The 19,427-nt window shown below is 39.1% G+C and overlaps 1 protein-coding gene across 3 annotated transcripts in view; it reads left to right on the forward strand.

Moving 5' to 3' along the window:
• Positions 1–19,427, forward strand: part of L3MBTL3 (L3MBTL histone methyl-lysine binding protein 3) — a 154,737-nt gene that overhangs the window by 52,223 nt on the left and 83,087 nt on the right. For 2 of the 3 annotated variants that reach the window (XM_067546733.1, XM_067546735.1), the window contains exons 4-9: positions 1,718–1,877; positions 2,925–3,066; positions 5,512–5,596; positions 8,713–8,804; positions 13,043–13,147; positions 14,856–14,991. In XM_067546733.1, the coding sequence (XP_067402834.1) occupies positions 1,718–1,877; positions 2,925–3,066; positions 5,512–5,596; positions 8,713–8,804; positions 13,043–13,147; positions 14,856–14,991 (720 nt within the window). The remainder of the gene's footprint in view (positions 1–1,717; positions 1,878–2,924; positions 3,067–5,511; positions 5,597–8,712; positions 8,805–13,042; positions 13,148–14,855; positions 14,992–19,427) is intronic. The other variant, XM_067546734.1, reaches the window with a different exon arrangement.

Raw genomic sequence — 19,427 nt, forward strand, 5'->3', positions numbered from 1 at the left:
GTAGTTCCCCTCAGTTCTTTTTGTAGCTGCTTCTTACCCATGAGCGTAGGCTGCCATGTTCACTCCAAGCTTAGGCTTGGTCTACACTTAGTCCGGCGATTCGGCGGCAGTCGACAGCAGTTAAGCAAACTACGCAGAAAACTTGCGTAACTCCCATCAACTGCTGTGCTTCTCTTCTGCGCGCCATCTTCACTGCACTTTGCTGACAGGAACTGCGTTCCCGTCGACGCAGTGCTACACCACTGGCGGGAATGGATTAATAGCGTTGACTTCTGGATCGACTGAGGGGGTCTTCACTGACTGCTCAATCGATCCAGATAAGTCGATCTGATGGCGGTAACTTTGCCACTGTCAGTGTAGACATAGCCTTAGACATTTGGTGCCTAGGCTCATAGGTTAAGACAGCTGAATACCCAAATCAAATGTTGAAATATGTGGTTATCCTAATCCAGCATGGTAAGAGGGAAAATGTGTATTTTTTTTTCTGGTAGACTACAGGAGTAGTTAAATACAATCTTTTGAAGGACCAGGCTGTAACAGAAGAATACCTCATAGCTTAGGATTTTAGTTACAGATATAAGTGTGTGTTTGTTAAAATTTCACCAAATTCCTTTTTCACAGATGGCTGTTGTAAAATTAGGCCCACTAGGTCAGGGCAATATGGGAAAGTTTGTACAGCTGCTGCCTATGCTGTATGTGATCAGTGGATAAAGGACCTCAATCTTCAGTACCTCTAATGCAACATCTTTCAGGAGCACTAAATTTACACTAAAAAAAAAATCAACTAAATGTTGACCTGTGTCGTCATGTTAATCTTCTCTTATGATGGTGGGCTTACCCCACATAGGTTGTGAAAGGGTTAATATGAGCCTGAGAGTCCAATTAACTGGCCTGGGTGCACTTGGTGGGTGGGCCAGGCCTAATTTAAAAAAAAGTGAAGATGGGAGAGAGTAGGGTTGTCTCCATAAAGGGCTGGGAGAGCCCATTTTGAGGAGAGAAGATAAGTAGGAGAGGAGGTGAGAAGTGCCTGAGAGGAAGAAGGGGAAAAAGACCAGATGGGCTTCTCCAAAGACGAGCCAGAAGCCTGACTCAGACGGAGCCTTAATGAGCTATACCGTGAGTAAGGGGAGGAGTGTGCCAGCCCCTGGATTGGGGGATTGATCGAACTAGTGAGTAGCAGCATCAGTGGCAGCAACCGAGGCACTCCTGCGTTGAGGTAACTGACTGCAGAGCCCAACAGGCTGAAGCTTTGGTTTGTATACATTTTTTGTTGGACTTCGATACAGGTGTCCGTGGCCCTAGAAGGGGCTGTACTTTGTACAGTGGTCTGACTGGAGGGCCAGGACACTCCTATGGCCAGAGTAGGCCACAAGAGTGGAACTGAGGCATGAATTGCTGCTGTCCTTCAGCCAGTGAGGAGGGGGTGTGCTGGGGTGATACTTAGCCACACCTCTATTCCATTGATAACAGAAGTATAAGGTTAATGGGCATTCATCTTTTGTTGAATGGTAAAACTGTGTTACTTTTGAAAGCCAGCCCTGGAGGAGGAACAGAGACCCATCATGGATGGTAGCCATTGGTCCTACAGCTAACGGTAGTAGCATGAGTAGAACCTTCCTTTTGCTTGGCAAGCTCTGTTGTATGGTTTGAAATTTCCTACCACTTCTTGTACTGTAGCTTGGAGAAATTACCCTTTTTTTTTCCTTTCACTGTGCAGCCTTTTCAGAAAAGACAGGGATTCCCCTGAAGTTGAAGGAAGCTACGAAAGTGGATGGGCTTATTTTCTGTGAAAACTGTTATCACTACGGTACCACAGAAGAGTTTGTTCCTGAAGGGAAATTTTGCAGCCAGAAATGTGCACATCCGATCAAAAACAAGTAGGTGCTAACATAAAGCATACATTAAAAGAATGCAACATAAAGGCAGCATGACGAGAGAGTATTGAAATAAAACAATAATGGGGTCAGGTGGGGTGAGAAAATGAAGCAGTCTAATCTCGGAATTTTCTGGCTTAATTCTCAATTCTTAATATTGACTTATCATTTGTACCAGTATCTATAATTTATGAGAGCTCTAGTCTTGTATAATGCAATTGTTGAAGACTTAGTTGCACAGAAAACATTGGCTTCTACTGTTGAACACAAGCAGTGAAGAACTTTTCTCTGGTATGCATAAGTCAGTGGCAAACTACCACAGTTTGTTTCATAATCACTAGAATTAGGATGCTCAGGGATTAGATGGTTAGTTAATTATGTTTAAGTGCAGGATCTACATTATATATGACATCAAATGCAAATCCCAACCTGTGACAATTTCTCAGTTCTTTCCATTTCAGCAGTGCACTAATCCAGCTCATATCACAATTGAAGATTTCTGATTACATGTTCATTGTGAATTGTACTTTTCACTAGGGCAATTTTACATATACATTCTAAAACATTTTTCCTCATTTTTAAGTAATTCCTTCAAAGTTGTCTGCTTTTCGTTACTTGACTGACAATGTATGCTGTTACATATCAGCTTATTCCAATTGCATATGTCAGTCATAATAATTAATAGTTCTTTCCTTTCTTTAAACTGCCCCGCAGTCTTAAGCATTTCAAAAGAATTGCTTCTTTGAGTTTTGATGCCAGGCGGGAAAGACAAATGGTTCTAAACATGCAGAAACTGTTCAGTTATACTGACAGCTTTCCTTTTGCAATTACTGTTGTATGTCTTCTGTGTTAACTTTTGACAGCTGTCATTTTCAGTAGTAGCTCTAAGAATATATTTTGAATGTTATCTTGGGACCTACACACACTTGGCTGTTCTTAAATTTATTATTCAGGGTAGTTGCCTTTTACTAATTCCTCCACTTAATTTTATGGAAACAAGAATTGAATTGTGGTAGGTTTTTATGTCACCATGTTTTTTCCTCATGATAGAGAACCAAAGGAGTTTAAAGAAGGTGGAGAATGCAATGAGGAAGATGATTCTAAAGGCACTCGGAAAAGAAAAACAAAATTACCTCTGAAAGGGGAGTGCAAGGAAGATGGAGAAGACAAGAAAGAGAAGGCTGATGAAATTGTTAGTATGCTTCATAAACCCAATCCTGCGTTTATTCAGCAGGAATTTTGCCTTGCATAGGGGAGATAGCATCTAGCCTAATTTGTTAAACCAGTGTGCATTTTTATTGCATCAAAGTGGGACTTGCAACGTCTCAGCTGGTCACCAGTGTCTGATGTTTCAGTTTTTAAGTTCTTTCTAGAATGCAGTGCACTCTGGGTGCATAGCTCCAATACAACCAAAATTTCAGTTGAATAACACATTAATCAGATATGTGTTTAACTAGGCAGAATCAACAATTGAGCTGTCACTTTTCTGTTGTCTATCTTTCCCTCTTTTTTAAAAAGGAACAAAACAAGGAAATTAAATGAATGGAAGGTGCTAAGACAGTGGTGTTGTTGGGACATTAAGAACAGAAAAATAAAGAAATTAGAAGATACAGTTCCTACAGTAATCATTACTTACATTACATCTGATGCATGGAAGGTAGCTTGTTTGTAAGAGAATTGCATTACAATTCTGGGAAACATAACTTTGATTTTCCTGATTTTTATCAAATCTCAGCCAGAATATTGCTCTGATGACTATCTTTTCATTTAACAGGATTTTTTTTCAACCAATTGTGGTTGGGTTTTTTTGTTTGTTTTTGTTTTTTTTCAGTATATCAGTAGGGGAAGGTAAATCTCAAACACTTTTGGTTCTTTTTTAGGGTTCTCACTTATGGCTAGCAATGAACTGCACTTCCATGGATAATTATGCAGATATGAGACTGTAGTAGCAAATCCAGGATTAGGAATTTGGCCCATGGTGTGGGAAATGATCCAGATAATTAAAAAAAAATTCTGCATAGTTATGAAATTGTATGTAGTGTAAATAAAAAAATTGTTAATTTTCAGAGTTCCCTGTCCTAATCTCTCTCTCTTGATCTCTTCAAAATGAATTTTTGCTTAAAGCCATAGGAGTTTTTTTCACATTTCTTTGATTTCCTTGTCACTTTTTTTAATTCAATCGTGTCACCTATTCTTGGTAGTCTCATTGCCTTCGATCTGTTTTAACTATGCTTTAATACTGCCTTTGACTACAACTCCATTGTTGTGGTGCAATTCTTTCTATGCTCTGTTGCTGATGTTTCCCGGTGTGATTAACATAACTCCCACAGCTTTTTGGCCTTCAAGAGAGCCCATGTGTCTCTTGTAGGCTTATGCCTTCTTGTTCTCTAATAGGTATTTGTCAGGCTCTGGTTTATAGTGGTAGTTGTCGCATATAATTATTCGCTGACATTTAGGAGAAACATTTCTATGCTTGACATATCTTTTCTTGAGGCCAGCACAATTATTTATTTCAGAAGCAGCAGCATATAGAAGGTGTGTAGTCGGGAGGATGTTTGTTTTTTGCCTTCTCTAGGGTAGCACATATGCTGTAACTGATTTTAAACCTCCAGGTGGCTGCCAATTTACATGTGTGTTTTCTTAAGTTTGTTGGATATACATGCAAGAAACTGTCACTGGTCTAAACTTACGTATTAAGAAAGGTTGTTTGGAGCATTTTTAGGAGTAAAAATGAAAATTATATAAAATGTAATATAAAGTAGTGGAACAGCCATCATAATAGTTTGTCTCATGGACTACTATTTGATGCTGTCTTATTTATGTTAAAATATGTTACAATTTGGAGGTAAATTTTGTTTCCCTTTTAGAATTACAATTCTTAGCTACAACCATTCTATGAGCAGCAAGAAAATCTTTATAACTCGCCATCGCATTCTAGTTTTCTAAAGGTGTTGCAGGACTGTTGGTAGCCAGATAGTTTGAGGCAGCGGGAGAGACTTGGAGATATGGATTGTCAAAGCTAGAAGCTGCTTAGGTTGTGGGAGAGAAATATGTAGTTCTCCATATGACACTCTTATGGGCAAAACTTAGGAGGGAGCTCCATTGCCTTCCTGTAGCAGCAATATCTCAAATGAATCCCTGAGCTCCTTGGGGTGTTAGCAAAACTATTGTTGCACAAATAATAAGTAAAGAGGAGTTATGTCAGTTTACATGTCTTAAGGAACTTGGAGGAAAAAAGCCCCATAGTTTCACATATATGGACAAGGCTAAAGTTGTTAGAGAAGAACCTTTTTTGTGTGTGTGAAAGAGAGAACAGTTGGGCCCAGCTCAACCAGTCTGCTCTGAAGAGTTTGTGATCTGGAATCTCCGTAGCTAAGACAATATTAACTGATTGGTTTTAAAGAGTTTTTGAGTTCTAGAGTGTAAAGAGCCTTTGAATTCTCCATAGCTCTTAGTGTTTGCTGTGATTCTTCCTTTATTTTATTTTTGTATTTACCATTATAAATTTACATCTTGAAGTTTATTATATAGCTACAACAATAGCTATTTTAAAAAACACAAACCATGATATGTCCTTTTAACTTTAATTGGCTGCAAAACTAATAAAATTATTAATTTCCTAAATTTTGTAATCTAGGAAGAGAAGCATGAAGGGAGAATACTGAGAGCCTCTCAGAGAGCCAGAAGAAAAAGAAAAGGTGATATGGCCATTTTAAAGCAACGTAAGTTGAGATATGGAAAAAAAAAAGATTCAGAAGTTTCATTTGTTTATGTATGCAGCAAGGGGAGATCATCTATTGTCTATTGAGAACTTTGGTTGTTGCACTGGATTTATGTTCTCTAATTCTACCAATTATATTATTTATAACAATCATGATATTTTTAGTGAATTAAAGGTAACCTTGAGGAAAGTAACCAACATTTGGAGCCTGAGTCTCATTTACACTAAAGGTATGTTTACACTGCAATGTAAGCCCAGGGTTAGTGGGACTCAAGTCAGCTGACCTGTATTAGGGAAGCCTTGGCTTGAGCATTTGTTGCCTTTTAACCCTACGTTAAGACTTTCTAACCTGTTCTCAAACCTGAGGTTCTGACACCCACACTGCAGTGCGCAGACCTAATTCAAAGTAACCATGTCGCAGAGTCCCTAGTACCGCCTCCCCGAGAGATGTGCTTGCTCTAGCCCTAGGACTGTGGTATACTGTGGGAAAACATGCAGGGCGGGCAGTAAAGTTATCAGGAAGCAGCTCACTTTGCAAAAGTCTTGATCAATTCACTCTCCAATGCAAACCCAAGACGCTTTCTGATAATGTTTTTGCAGATTGGTGATCAGAAGCAAATTGGTTAATGCTGACCGGAGCAGCTGACAAAGTGGGGGGATGGCTTCTATTTTTAATAGAGTGGATTGCAGATTGTTGGGATAGAGAGGACTAAGGAAGTTGTCCTATGGAATTGTGGGATACTTCTGGAGACTCCCAGAACTGGTGTCAAGTGGGGCTGTGTCTACACTGCGAACAATAAACTGTGAACAGCTTAATTTGAGCTTGGACCTTCTAGACCTGTAGGGTCCTGGGACCCTGGGTCCAAGCCCTGGGGTAGTGAAATTGCAGCATAGATGCAAGGGGAGTTACTTGAGCTCAGGCTCAAGCCTACTTGCTTACATTGCGGTGTAGACATACCTTGATGCCTGCTATAATAAGCACCTTAGGGTAATTAACATTCATTTTAAGGTCCCTTCACACTGCCTAAGTAGTGTAAAGAGACTAGTGTAAATCAGAAGCAGACCCATTGATTTACTGGTTAAATAATCAGGATTACTTCTTTCACTTGTACATTCATTCAAAGGTGTGTATTTAGTAGAAGTGACAGTTTATTTTTGCTTCCTCTGGGAATAATTTCATAACTACAATGTATGTAGGCTTGGTAGAATTCAGTTTTTATTTTTTATAATTTTGATGGATAATATAAATGTTTGTTTTTAAGCATTTTTTTCTGGTTTTGAGTAAAATTTTCACAGTTGTGGGAAATTATGGGGGGTAGGTCAGACAACAGTGGAGTCAGACAATTATTTAATGACAGTAGGCATTGAGATTCAAAAGGTTATAAACGTTTAACTGTTAAAACACGAATTGTCAACATCACATGTCAAAATGTGCAAAGTAAATATCTTTAAATCAAACTAATAAGTTCTCAAACAGCATTTTTCTTATTTTGCTTATCTGTACATTTTGATTATCAATTGAAATATCTTTTTTTATTTTGTGGGTATACAGTTAAATTGATGTCACCTGACCTTTCTGATAAAAATCTAATCTTTCCAAGTTTAAGTAGTGCTGGAATTTAGATGCATTTATGGAAATGTTTAAGAATGATTGCTAATAAGTCCAACGTATTCTGCACACAGCAGCACAATAAAATATTTTTAAATGAGTAACATCATTTCAGTTGATTAATATGGTAGATATTTTTAGAAGAATCAACAGTTATTGTATATCAATGGTATATTGCCAAAACCTGCTTATGGCCCTCCAAGATAGCTCTTGTAATAGACTGTGAGCACATACTGAATGAGCCTGCACTAGCAGCAGCTGACTGGCCCCTAACCAACTGAGAGCCTAACATAACTCTGCTACCCACCGGGGAGCTGAGCCATGCAAACCAACAAAAGCACCTGGAGTGCAGAAGAGTCATGGTTGGCACAACTATAATTTACTGCTGAAGTTTGTGTTATTTATGCAGACGTTTGTTCCAAAGCTGAGACCATGTGATTGGTATGATAAAGGAGGAAAGCTGGTTTGCAAATGGAAATGCTACTGTTCACTGGCAGAATGATTTGTGCACATTTCTATAGTTCATTTAATGGTGGTGTGGTTTCAGCAAAAGGATTTTGAATAAAGGTTATGATCTTAGATTCAAAAGCAAGAATTTTAATCTGTTGTTGTTAGACGGCACATCTAGAGATCTAAATTCAGATATGGCTTACATCACAAAATGAGCGTGTTTATATTGGTCTCAATCAATTTCTGTACCCCCAACACTTATACATAATTGGCGATGTTACTTTGTTTTCTTCAGGAGGAGCCCAGCACAGGTGTAGATGGTGCAGATCTAAATTATATAAATGTTAAGATAACTAGACTCTAATCGGTGGTGATAGTGCCCAGTCAGGATTAGGACAGCATTGTGCTAGGCGCTGTGCAAACTGTCCCTGCACCAGTGAGTACAATCTAAAATGACGAGCTCTATATGCTGTGGGAGTGAAGAGGGATATAAGCACCGGTCAGAAGTTATGTGTGGGCAAAAGTTGCCGATTATATGACAAAACTTGTGAGAGAAACTCCTTCAAAGTTCCTGGATTTTGCTATGCAGTTAGTCTCTGGCTTCCCTTTCAAGTGATTGCCCACATATATGTTGTCCCCTGTTGGTGCACATGCATGCAGTGCATTCACACCAGAGCCTTTTGGTTGTCAGTACCTATTCGGCAATGCTTGCACCCTTAGCATCCTCATGACTCCAGCTGAGGGTATAAAGGGCAGGCTCTCTTCAGCCACTCCCCAGTTCCTTCTTACCACCCAGGGCTGTGAGTCAGAGCTTGCAATGACCGCTGTGTTGCTTCACTGTTGTAATCTTGTCAGGGTTTTCCATAAATAGTAGTTTGTAATTAATAAGGTTGTTAATGGAGTATTAATTTTTAATAGAGTTTCTGAATTATGTCCTGGGAAATTAAAGATGTGTATATTACAAAATAGAATTTTGAAACAGGTGCACCGTTTTTTTTTCATTTGATTTTGCTTTCTTTGCCAAAATACTTATTTTAACACTATATACTTCTTTACAGCTTTACATTCTAAAGGAAAGAAACCATGGTGCTGGGCTTTGTATTTGGAGGAAGAAAAGGCTATAGCAGCTCCTACTAAGCTTTTTAAAGAGGTATGTTTTCTTCTGAAACCCAAGTTAATCATCCACTAGCATGAAATTTGTAAAGAAGTAAATTAAAAAGGTAGAATAACCAGAATATAAGAAGACTTTTTTGTAAGTTCTCAGTTTGCTTTGAAAGAAGTCTGACAGTGATTAAAGTAACAGATTTCCGTAAATAGTCATGAAAAGTGTGTAGAAAATAGGTAATCTTTTACCCTGTTTTTCTCAGTGAATTAATAATAATTCACAAATCTAACTACAATATTATCCTACGAAACCTACACTAAATATAGGATTCAGGCCATTTCAAAATCTCGCTGCTTGTTTCTGCACATTTCCCAGATCTGGCCTTTCTTTCTATTCACACAGCTAAAACTCTGATTGAGGCCTTCATTTTCTCATGTCTTTGCTGCAGTCTCCTCCTTTGGGGCTTTCCAGATGCTGTCTTATTCTCTTTATATCCATTCACAAATCTGTTACAAAGATCATCTTCCTGGCTTGTTTCCCTGACTTTGCAGCCCTCCAGTGACTCTCCCTTTTTCACTGCATCAGACACAATATGACTTAATCCTGGCCTACCTATCATCTTGTTGTGTGCCAAAACATCGATTTATGCTTCTCCTTTGCCAGCTATGCTGGCCTTTTGTCACCCATCTGTCCAGTTCTCCATCACACAACTTAGTGCTTTTTCTCATGGCATCTGATTTGCATGGAAGGGTTCCTGATAAAAATCCACAAAGCCTGTATATTGTCTTCCTTCAGATCCCTCCTTAAAACTCACCACTGGTCATGATGATACTTGCAAAACACTTGAAAATGTCTAGGCAGCTTGTATACTGTGATTACTGCTGTTTATTCTAATCATAATTGTGTCACTGTTACCTGTTTTTTTGCATCCACCTGTTGACAGTTTTCTTATACTTAAACTGTAGACTCTTTGGGGCAGGAAATGTCGTGTGTGTGTGTGTGTATGAAAGAGAGTGAGAAGGCTTGTGTCCCTGCAATATTTTTTTCCCTACCATTTGATTAGGGAAAAGCAGAATATCCTACTGTTCCCAGTACTTCCATCAGCTTTTCTGTTGATACTTTTTCTAAGCTGTGATTTGAACAAATAGTGGTTGCTCTGGTAAAATGAAATAACTGATGCTCTTGTTTTATACTTCTAACTCTCCTGTATTATGATCCCGCTTCTGTTTTTCTCTTCTTATTCCTTCTCACATCGTACGGGATTGTCAAAACAGTGTCTCCACCGCATGAACCTGCATATTTTTTTTCATTCCCTATGCTGGCTTCCTTGTGCCAAAAAAATCTTAAGATGTTTGTGACAAAGGTGATTCATATATAGTAAGCCCAGTGTAACTGTATCTTAGGTGATCTATGATATAATTAGAATCTTGCGCATTTTAAACTTCATCTGTTACTGTGGTGCAATGGTAGCTGACCCATAGTTAAGGTTGCGTGAGAGAGTTTGTTTGATTGTGGAAAGAATGGTGAATGTCTTGTGACTTTGAATTTTAGTGAAACAAAAAATGGATTCTAATTCTTGGGTAGCTACAGAATTTTTGATGTATTGGTTATATAGTTTAAAGTTTTGGAAAGTTTATAATGGTGGAAAAAATAGGAGTTTTGTAAATTGGGGGGGGGGGGGGGCGGTGTCTCAATTTTCTTTGTTCCCCCTTTGCAAGCAAGCTAAGCCATTCTGGGTATGTCTACAGAGCAGATGGGAGCAATCCTCCCAGCCTTGGTAGACAGACTCTCACTGGGGGGTGGCTCAGGCAATAGCTTTGACTTTGCAGCCTGGCAGGCCCGGTGGGCTTGAGAGCTTGAACTTCTGTCTGAGCTGGAATGTCCCCATTGCTATTTTTAGTGAACTAGCTCCAGCCCTGCTAGTGTGAGTCTTGTCTGCCCAGGATGGGAGGCTGCCAGCTCCAGTGTAGACATACCCTCTGGGGCTTGTCCTTTGGTCCTGTTGTTATCCCTTATATGCTGATTCCTAGAATATCAGTTATACATCAGGATTGTTTGCTTATAGAGTATTTCATAACTCTTTAGTCATAGTGGCAAATACGTGTGCTAAAATTAACTTGCAAAATTTTAATCTGATTAAAAAAAACAAAAAAAAAAACCACTTTTACTGCTGAAAGGACCAAAAAGCAGAATGTATCCTGTCTTCATCAAATTTGCACTCTAACTCAAAACCTTAACAGGGACCTCAGTAGTGTTAAAGCAAAATAACTTCCCAAAAGCATGGAATGTATAACAGTCATATGTACTGTTATGTTAATATAATATAAACATAAAAGCGTATGAGGTCACTTAAGGTTGTGTGTTACCTCAGCTTCATCAAACTTACATTGTATGTATTGCTTTTGGATGTTCGTCAGAGATGGAAGTGAGAGCATTATGGAGTACTGGAGTGTGTAATTGACAGTTTTGTAGGCAATATCAAGGTGGAAGCAAGTTCACTGTGTCTCCTCCTATTTCCTTACTTTTAAGATTTTACGTGCATGGGGTGTGTCATGCTGCTACCCTAACTCTCATTAAAGCATAGCTTTTATTTGTCAGAACATAGTGTTTAATATTTTCTTTTAATTCTTTTGTCTGAATCTTAAGAAAAGTGTATTACCTGATCATAGATTATATCTTTTAATGGAAAAAGAACATGTTTACTAGACTAATGTTTTGGGTATTGATTAATAGTTTCTATGACAATTTTTAATTAAGCTTTAGTGGCGTATCTCAAGGTAAAAAACAAAGTGGTCAAAGGTGAGCTATTAAGGAATAATAAAATGTTTTTTTGATTGTACATTTTACTGCTTTGTTATTAATTACAGTCATAGGATATGTCTACACTGGCACATAAAATATCATTTCCAGTTCAAGGAGGTGTACCCACAATAGCTCTGATAGATTTAGCATACTAAAAATAGAATTGGAGCCACGACTGTGCGAGTAGCGGCTTGGGCTCTAGACGCTCACAGTATGATCCCATCTGAAGCCCTACCTATGTATTCGGGCAGCTAGCTCCTCATGCTGTGGTGGCTGCTCTTCTGTTTGTGGCATGCCAGCTTGATTGGAGCTGCAGGGGAGCTGCAAGGTGTAAATTGCAACTCGAGTAGAAATACGGGTTTCTACTTAAATTGGGGTTTACACCATGCAGCTCCAGTGTAGCCATGCCTACAGACAAGAAGCAGTGCTTCCCAAAAAAAGGCTGATTAAGGATTTGGGAAATGAAAGGAAGAAGGGCAGAATGTACTAGCCCATTGTAGGAAGGAATAATACGGGGGCATGACCCTAATTTTAAAAACATGAAAACCCTTCCCAATCTTTTAATTTTTTGTTGCGCTCTGACCGTGTGTCATTCAGCACTGAGCACAAAAGAAATACTTTCCTTACCCTGGAGTAGCTTAAGATCTTATTATTTACAGAAGGTGGTGTCAGAGTTTCACTCTCTTCTTACCTTATTTTATTAATATTTGTTCTGGTTTTTTCCTTTAATTTTAAGTATCAAGGACTGATGTTAGTTTTGACTTCCAACTTTGTCTAGAGCACAGAGAACACGATATAACAGGAAGCCAGTCCATGACTCCCTTTCTGCAGCTTAGGCTTCATCCTCACGTGATCTCATGTGCTCAGTCCTCGGTTGATTGCCAGAATCCTCCTGGAAAAAGAAGCTGCTCAGTGCGCAATATTTCTCTACTGTACACAACAAGGAGAAAATTACAGTGTGAGAGGCTAGCTTTATATATAAAGACTGTTTTGTATTTGTGCTTTGTGGCTTATCTTTGACGGCCAGAAATGTAGACGCTAAAAGGCATTTTAGAGTATTGTATCTCATCACATAAATGATGATTACCAAGGTGTCACTGTACAGACTGTACAAGTAATTAATCTTACTGTATTTTTTTTAATTAGAAAGTAATTAAAAAAGTCGATGAAACACAACATTTTCTACTTTTCTGAAGTGGCTTTTCCTGATAGTTCCTTCTAACTGCTTTTTTCTGCATTTTAAAATCGTTAACTACTCCACTATCAGACAGTTTTTCAATGGTTCGCTAAGTTCTTTTTTCCATAATATGAATTTAAAAGCTTGACATTTAGCCAAATGTACTTACTTGTGATACTTCATTTTGAGCAGATGCCTGCATAATGATAAGTAATAATACGTCTCTTTTTCACTACACACAAGTGTTTTAACTTTCTTTGGAGTACTTCTTTTGAAATATTGAAACTGTTTTTGTTCATTCCAGTATCAGTCCTTTCCATATGGCAAAAATGGATTTAAAGTAGGAATGAAACTGGAAGGAGTGGATCCTGAGCATCAGTCAATGTACTGTGTTCTCACTGTGGTTGAGGTAAGCACCAGGACTGTAACTGAAAGAAGTGTATTTAGGAATTCAGTACATACTATATTGCAACAATGATCAGTTTAGTATTGCATCTAACATCCTATCTTCAATAATAGTAAATGACAGATTATTCAGAGGAAGATGTAAACTATTAGGCATTTAATTGCCTAATGCTATTACAGGTGGAATGTTTTTTTTCTAGTGAGTACAATTTTATTAAATTGTACCAAAAACCATATTAAAAAAACTATATCCAAATACCAAGGAACAAGTACATATGTGCATGTACATATACATAATATAGTTTTATGGTAATATGTAAGTATCTGTACAATTCTATAATTTTTGAGAAATCGATGTTTAAAAGAGAAAATATAAAGAACATAAAGATGCATGAAAATTGATGGCCCTTGAATTTTTATTCCGAATACAGATGCTATGCTCATTCATAGTATTACCTAATCATTTTTCTATTTTAGTGAACTGTATCTGCAAATTCCACAGATTAATTTTACATTATAGGTTTAATTCTGCCTCCTTTACTAACATTGGATAGTATCTAACCCTGTGAGTAGTTCAGTGGATTTGAATTGTGTGTCTTGAGAGACAGAATTAGGTCTCTATCTCTTTTTTTTTTTCTTTTCTTTTTAATTTCTTAAGTTCTAGTTTTATTGAGTGGCCTGTTTGTTTAATTAGGGAATTGGGAAACAGGAACACCTGATATTCATTCTTTTGTACCATCGGTATTTTAACCACTATGATTATATTTCCATAATCCTAGTTTAGTTTAGTTTTTTTTGTTTTTTGTTTTGTTTTGTTTTGATTTCCCCCATGTCTGAGCCTTTCCACAGCCTCTAATCATGTCCTTCCTCTGGAAATATCTATTCCTGACATGTTTTCTTCTGTACATGCTGAAGTCAAAGATCGGTATAACCAAGGCCCTAAGTCCTCTGTAGTAAACTGGACCTAAATTCTGTGGCAAACTGCCCTGGGTTCTGTGAAACTGTAATGTAGGCAATTGAAAATTCGGTCAGTTACATTTAAGTTATGGCAGGTTTGAGTAAATTAAATACGAAAAAGAACTGGAATGAATACATGGATTCCTTTTTGTTGGTTATTTTGATATTAAATTTGATTTATATGAAGCCACCCCCAAATTCTCAATATGCTTGGTTTGTCTTTTGACGAATAGACAGCATTGTGAAGATATCCTGGGGGGAAGATGGATCCTTTGACTGCTGGGTATTGGACTGTAGGGGCATTTGGCACCCAAAAAGGTGTGGGAGATGGAGTGGACATTTAGCACCCAGGAGACTACAGCAGTGGAGAGGAGATGCATCTCCTCTTTACCTTTTGGACACTAAGGCGACTTTTTTATTCGGGAATAAGGTCTTTTGGGATCTCCCCTTTCACATTTACACTTCTTATTACATAATGACTTCATTATTTCCTTGTTATAATGACCTTCCATTCAGAAGAGGTTGTCTGGAAATTATCATTAGCACCTATGCAGCGTTTTTCACCAGAGAGGTGTGCAGATCTGTTGCAGCCTTGCTTTTTGTTTTTCCCTTTATTAAGCTGATTTTTTCTTATATTATTGGCATGAACAAACATAAAAGGTTGGTTGAATGCACATTGGTATACACCGAATATACTGTAATACAGAGACTTACGCTCAAGTATACTTTTACTAAGTTGTGCGAACTGTTTTTAGGTTTTAGGCTACAGGATACGACTCCATTTTGATGAATACTTGGATTGTTACGACTTCTGGGTGAATGCTGATTCTTCAGACATTCATCCAGTTGGATGGTGCGAGAAAACCGGTCATAAACTTCACCCACCAAAAGGTATTGTCTGACTTTCAACTTAAAGATTTGTTTATCTTTCACATAGTTGCTATCCATGTAATGCTGCAGTTTTCTTTGACAGCAGCATTTTCCTTCATCTTGATAAGATATTCTTGCAACACATATTGCTTGCTTTTATTCAGCTGTCTGGGGGTTCTTATTTGGTATACAATGCTATTGTGAATCTCCAGTACAGTACTCAACAGCTTTTTGTTGAAATGTCTTGATTTGTATTCCAAATCAGAATGCAGTAAGGGCAGTCCACCTGTTCATTTCTCTTTTGCTTCCATCTTATGACTGTAACTAATTGGCTTTGTGAGCTGATAGCTGTCATTGTGAAAAGGTGGGGAAAAAGGTAAATGCAAAACATTAATGGATCCTGCAGAGCCAGATGAAAGAACAAAGAGACAAAGGGGAGGAAAGACTGTACTTTTGTGTAAAACTATGAGACACTAAAAAGCAAAATGACCAGAATAGTCGTTCAAAGGGCACCATCAAGAAAACATAATAGGAGGATGAAGAGCCCAAACTAGCCCCAAAATAAAAGCAAAACTCACAGGCTTCTACGAAATAGTAGCATCCTTAGTGCCTTGTACACTTTAAAGGCTTTGAACTTCTAAGCCCTTTAATAACTTGCAATGGGGTGCCCAAAATGAGGCTTGAAGGCCAACTGTGCATCCTTTAAATATGTCCCACAGCTGGCCATTATTATTATTTTGTTATTTATAAACCACCGTCGCATATATGGAGCTGTATAGGCAAATAGAGATAGTGTTCCTGCCCCGAGGAGAGAATCTGAGATAAAGCCAAGAGATGACACAGAGCCGGATGAGGAAATAAAGGATAAGGATATCAGACTGCAAAATAACAACATGCAGTATTTTAGCTGACTGATCTGTAGTGGTTGAAAATGTGCCTTGTTCATTTGCTTACTTATTTTGAGTATAAATATCTAATTACTTGTATGTGGCAGGTGGAGGCTAGCCGTGTATCATCATGGGACATAATGCCTTCAACCACTTCCCTTGTGTAGCAGCACTCCACAGTACTTCCCAACCATGCGACTTCTACAGTAGTAATGCAGCCCTGCATCGTTAGGTTGTGTAGAAGTAGTCATCTACTGAAACTATTTAAAATATTTCCCAAAAGCCATTCCTCCCTATCCCCATCCTCTTGGAGGCATGGATTCCATATATTGAATGAATAGGCGGTTACATCTTCATTTCTTCAAGTACTGTTGTTGTTCTGGCAGTGTTCACTAGTTTTGTACTCAGTGGTGAGGTTTTGTCACTTTGTCCCTTATAAATCTCTGGTTTTGGAGTCTTACTCATTTCTTAGTCATAAAATACAGCTGCTGGAGAAGAGCTGCTATACAAGATTTCATCCTCTGAGTCACTTTCATGAAAAGTCATAAAAATTATTTGTGGAAAAAACTTGGCTCGGGTATTTTGTTGTTGTTGTTGTTTTTATACTGGTGTAACATGAAATGGTTTTGTTGGGGTTTTTTGTTTTATTTTCTCACTACTCATAAGGCCTCATGTGGTGGCTAAACCTCCTTTTAACTGGGGGGAACTGGAGCCTATTGTTAACACCTCTGCATAACTGTCTATTAGAGGGGGTTCATCAATTAAGTGCTGTGTAGTTCCACTGTCCCCAAGACATCCAAGCTCTTTGGGATATCAGGGTTGTACTACTGCACTCCTCTACAGGGCATTCTTGGCTCTTTCCTTGCCCTGGCTTGCTTCATTTCACCCTAGGATTGTTTCTCTTCCTTGCCAAATGGTCCAACAGATCTCTTCTCTTCCTGGCCGGATAAGTTCACTCCTCTCAAAACCATCTCCTGAATAAGACTGTTAACTTATTCGCTGCCTTATCTTTCATTCTGATATGCTCTTACCTCCCTGTAAGTGTTTGCCCTACTTTACAGCAATTGTTAGGCTGAGCGTAGCTTCCAGTGCTACAGTGGAGGGGGCAATTATTCCCCATTCACAAGAGAGCTGAGCAGGCTGCTTCAATAGCACTAATGGTCTCTGCTGGCTTTGGTAACAAAGTAACATGACATGAAATTGAACCTGCACCATTCCACATGATGGTGTAGATGTAGTGCACGTTCTATAGGAGTTGAGAAGGTTGTTATTACTGTCGCATTGTGGGATCTCTCTCAATGTCAATGACAATAGCTCCCACAATTTAAAAAAAAGAAGTGTTTCAACCCCTTTGTGGAGTATGAATAGGCCCAGATAAAAGGACCTTTCTTTTCTGAGGTGAAAGAAGTGGCTTGAGGCTTGATGTTCACACTAGTTTTACCGCTGCATAATTCTGTTCACTTCAGTGGAGTGTGTGACACTGTCTGAAAGAACACTCCAGAACCTCATATTCACCAATGTCATATAATTATGATATGTTCTGTACTTTTTGTTTGGTATTTCAAAATTTTTGATCTGCTAAACATTAATATCCTGTTGGGTTGTACGTGCTATCATGTATGTGAAGTTATAAAATATTTCTGTAAATGCTACTGAAAGATGTCGTGAAGTAGGAAACACCCACAACCAGCTTTTCAGGTACAATGGAGTAGCCAGATGTGCTGATGGCCCATTAAAGGGAATCCACTCTTCCAGTGGCCATCCCAAAAGACTTCACAGAAGAAGGAGGTACACAATGTAACTCTGCTTGACTGATGGGAGTGGCCCCCCACATCGCATGCAAAGGATCCTTCCAGCAAGATGGAAGAAGCTATAAAGTGGAGGGGCATTGACCTCATCAATTGGCTTCTTTCCCCTACAACTGAACACTTGAAGGATTGTCTTGAAGACCTAAAGACTCTGAAAGGGGGAGGGGTGTCCCAGGCAGGAAAGGCTGCCCAGATTGCATTTAAGAAACTGCTTGTACCAGCTAACAAGTGTGAGACATTCAAACCCTATTAGAGTGTAGAACTTAAGACTGCGATCTTATGTTTATTTCTTTTGGTAACTACTTTTATTCTCTTTACAGTTGCCACTTATAATAACTGAAAATCTATTTTTCTGTAGTTAATACATTTGTTTAATGTTTTATCTTAACCAGTGTGGTTTGGAATTTGAAGTGTTTGGAAAATCTTAGCCCAAGTTAACAAAAGCTGATGCATGCCTCTTTCAGTTTGAGGGAAGGGCAGACTGGAAAATAAACTTCACTGATCAGGCCTTTGACCAGAGCAAGACGGTGCAGTCCTGGGCTGGGGAGCTAGTTGGAGCTCCTTTATTGTTGGTTCATGAATGGCTGGGAAAAGCATTCCTTGAACTAAGATGGGTGTGGTCCCTGCCTGTGGAGGTCTGTGTAACTGCGATACCTACCAGAGGGTTGTGACTAGTCACCGCATCACAGTGTGAGAGGGAGCCCAGGCTGGTCAGACAGAGAGCTCAATAGTACCCCAGTTCCATGTAGCACCCTGGGGGGGGTTCTGCATACCATCACAGAGATACTTCTGATTTATACTGGGGTGAGATCAGTTGGGTCCACAGACTTGTCACAGTTTGAGTCAATGCTTTTGATGATCTTAGCCCAGCTTTTCCTTGTTCTCTTTTTATGTCTTTCAGCTGGAATTTTAGCTCCTGTAGCCACTTAATCCTTCCTTGGAGGGGTCCATCCAAATTTTAGAAAACTACCTTAATGAAAACTCCTAATGTTATAGACATTGGCTGCACCTGGATAGCCCTAGTCCTAATCATAGAAGATTAGGGTTGGAAGGGATCTCAGGAGGTCATCTAGGCCAACCCCCTGCACAAAGCAGGACCAACCCCAACTAAATCATCCCAGCCAGGGCTTTGTCAAGCCGCACCTTAAAAGCCTCTAAGGACGGAGATTCCACCACCTCCCTAGGTAACCCATTCCAGTGCTTCACCACTCTCCTAGTGAAAAACTTTTTCCAAATATCCAACCTAGACTACCTCCACTGCAACTTGAGACCATTGCTCCTTGTTCTGTCATCTTCTACCATTGAGAACAGCCTAGTTCCATCCTCCCTGGAATCCCTTTTCAGTTAGTTAAAGGCTGCTTTCAAATCCCTCCTCATTCTTCTCTTTTGCAGACTAAACAAACCTAGTTCTCTTAGCCTCTCCTCAGAAGTCTTGTGCTCCAGCTCGCTAATCATTTTCTTTGCCCTCCACTGGACTCTCTCCAATTTGTCCACATCCTTTCTGTAATGGGGAGCCCAAAACTGGACACACTACTCCAAATGTGGACTCACCCGGGCCAAATAGAAGAGAATAAATCACTTCCCTGGATTTGCTGGCAATGCTCCTACTAATGCAGCTCAATATGCTGTTAGCCTTTTTGGCAATAAGGGCACACTATTGACTCATATCCAGCTTCTTGTCCACTGTAACCCCCAAGTCCTTTTCTGCCAAATCACTGCCTAGCTAGTTGGTCCCCGTCTGTAGCTGTGCATGGGATTCTGT

This window comes from Emydura macquarii, unplaced genomic scaffold (assembly GCF_026122565.2).
Source record: "Emydura macquarii macquarii isolate MOO-44397 ecotype Brisbane River unplaced genomic scaffold, CSIRO-AGI_Emac_v2 contig_1146, whole genome shotgun sequence".
NCBI classification, from domain to species: domain Eukaryota; kingdom Metazoa; phylum Chordata; order Testudines; family Chelidae; genus Emydura; species Emydura macquarii.